We start from the raw sequence: 2,397 nt of genomic DNA on the forward strand, positions 1-2,397 counted from the left end.
TCTTGCCATTGATTCCCCGCGGGAACCGAAGCCGTTGGGGGAAGACGAGGCGCCGTGTCGCTGACGCGGCTGGCCCGCGGTTTTTTCGCGCCAAAACAGCTCGCCCCGGCGCCCCCGGGCGCCCCCCAGCGCGCCGGGTTCGGTCTGGGATCCGCCGGCGCTGTTTTCGGCTCAGGCCGGCGAAAATCGGGTTCCTGTGGGCGCCGGCGCGAGAAAATTGTCTGGGGAGGCCTTCCTGGTGCGCGGGTAAAGATGCTCTAAGGTCAGTGCGTATATTCTTTCCATATAAAGTCTAGCATTATTGCTTTTAGCAGCCCTCCAGTGCCAGCTTCAACTAAACATGTTGACTTTGCAATTTGCGAGTACATGATTATTCAAGCTAGCACGTGATTCTGCTGATCGATGATATTTTGCATGCGGACCCGAAGCTTCAAGAGCGGCTTCATAAATCTAACAGCGCCGCTCGAGGTCTTTGACATCGGAGAGCCACAACCAACGACAAGCGCGGAGAAACAGTCGCAAAACCCCAAGCGCGCACATGGAGATGGAGGCTCCGGCGGACCAAGCTAGCGGCAAGCACATCGTTCTGGTGCACGTTGCATGCGTCGGCGGCTGGGCCTGGTTCAAGGTGGCCACGCGGCTCAGGGACGCCGGCCACCGCGTCAGCGCGCCTGACCTCGCGGCGTCGGGCGTCGACCCCACGCCGCTGCGCGAGGTGCCGACGTTCCGCGACTACACCAAGCCGCTGCTGGACCTCCTGGAGTCCCTCCCGCCCGGGGAGAAGGTGGTGCTCGTCGGCCACAGCCTCGGCGGCGTGAACATCGCCCTCGCCTGCGAGCTGTTCCCGGAGAAGGTCGCCGCCGCGGTCTTCCTCTCCGCCTTCATGCCGGACCACCGGTCGCCGCCGTCGTACGTGCTTGAAAAGGTACAGCATCGAATCTGCAAAGGTACACCAGCTACCAGCTTAATAGCTTATTGCCTTTTGTACGACTGAATGTTTTCTCAATCTAAACAGTTCGTCGAAGGAGGAACGCTGGACTGGATGGACACGGAGTTTAAGCCTCAAGATCCTGAGGGCAAGCTCCGTACTGCCATGCAGTTCGGGCCGCTGGTCACGCGAGCAAAGTTCCTCCAGCTGTGCTCGCCGGAGGTACGCGAAATCATAAACCTGTCGCTCTGTTAATCAATCTGTTTGAACATCGGTGAAATGCTCCTACTAGGAAGCTGTACACCGACTGATATTTGAAATTGACCAAATACTAGAAATTAATCCTAGAGCTGCATGCTGTTTGGAATCATATGTATGGCAGGATCTGACGCTGGGAAGATCCCTGATGAGGGTCGGCTCGATGTTCGTGGACGACCTGAAACTGCAGTCACCGTACACCGAGGCCCGCTACGGGTCGGTGCGCAGGGTGTTCATCGTCCTCAAGGACGACAACGCCATCGTCGAGGGCTTCCAACGGTGGATGGTGCAGAACTACCCCGTGGAGGAGGTCAAGGAAATTGACGGCGCGGACCACATGGCGTTGCTCTCGACGCCGGCCGAGCTCGCGCGCTGCCTCGCCGACATCGCCGGCAAGTATGCCGCCTGACGATATGGTACGGTGTGGCGCACGCTGCGCTTGCTGGTCTATCTCTTTACCTTTGATGACACGGTCTCGTTGCCGGCAATAATTTGTGATTTGTCAGTGCTGTCTGTGTCCTTTCCGACCTTTGTTAGTAGTACTATTGTTCTATCTACTGCTCTTGTTACCTCATGGTCGGACCGGGTGTTTTGTCCCTTTAATTATGTTTCCTCGACAATTTTTTGTTGTTGATTGGATAGGTTTCGAGATGTTTCCGAGACTTTATATCGCACTCAATTTCAGAAAGATGATGTTTCAACGTCACATCGCATGGTGGTGCCAAAGTGAATTTCCGGTGGGTGACTCGTTGTTGTGATGCACTCAGCTTGCCTACTCGGATTTACAGAGGAGGGAGAAGATCAGGGGAGGGAGAGATACAGAGAGACGGGGGAAATGGTCTAGTTCTATCTGAAAACTCGACATTCTTCAAAATAACCTTTTTTGTAGCTTGTGCAAAAAAGACAAAATTTTATGCCATGAAACGCTATTTAGAAGCAGTAAAATTTGTCTTTTTTACTGAGACAAAACAAAAATACTTTTTCACACAAAACTTTGTGCCTTGGACATACCTTTGCCAACATGTATGCATATTTTTTTTTACAATTTTTGAAGATTACAAAACGTGTAAAAAGCACATTTTTTGAAAAATGGGTGCAGATGCCCCCGTGTGCAGATCGTGCATGGATGAACCCGGGTACATACGAACCCACTTTGGAAAACACATTTTGCAATATTAAAAAATTCTGAAAAAAAGTGTGCGCGGACATCT

At 52.9% G+C, this 2,397-nt stretch overlaps 1 protein-coding gene across 1 annotated transcript; it reads left to right on the forward strand.

The window, feature by feature from the left end:
* The first annotated feature begins 447 nt into the window (after window positions 1-447).
* LOC123081540 (salicylic acid-binding protein 2) lies at window positions 448-2,175 on the forward strand. Its single transcript, XM_044504104.1, has 3 exons — window positions 448-925; window positions 1,016-1,150; window positions 1,311-2,175. The coding sequence occupies exons 1-3, from the start codon at window positions 539-541 to the stop codon at window positions 1,593-1,595; spliced, it is 807 nt and encodes a 268-aa protein (XP_044360039.1). The 5' UTR covers window positions 448-538; the 3' UTR covers window positions 1,596-2,175.
* The last annotated feature ends 222 nt before the right edge of the window (window positions 2,176-2,397 follow it).

The sequence above is a fragment of the Triticum aestivum genome, chromosome 4A (assembly GCF_018294505.1).
Source record: "Triticum aestivum cultivar Chinese Spring chromosome 4A, IWGSC CS RefSeq v2.1, whole genome shotgun sequence".
NCBI classification, from domain to species: Eukaryota; Viridiplantae; Streptophyta; class Magnoliopsida; order Poales; family Poaceae; genus Triticum; species Triticum aestivum.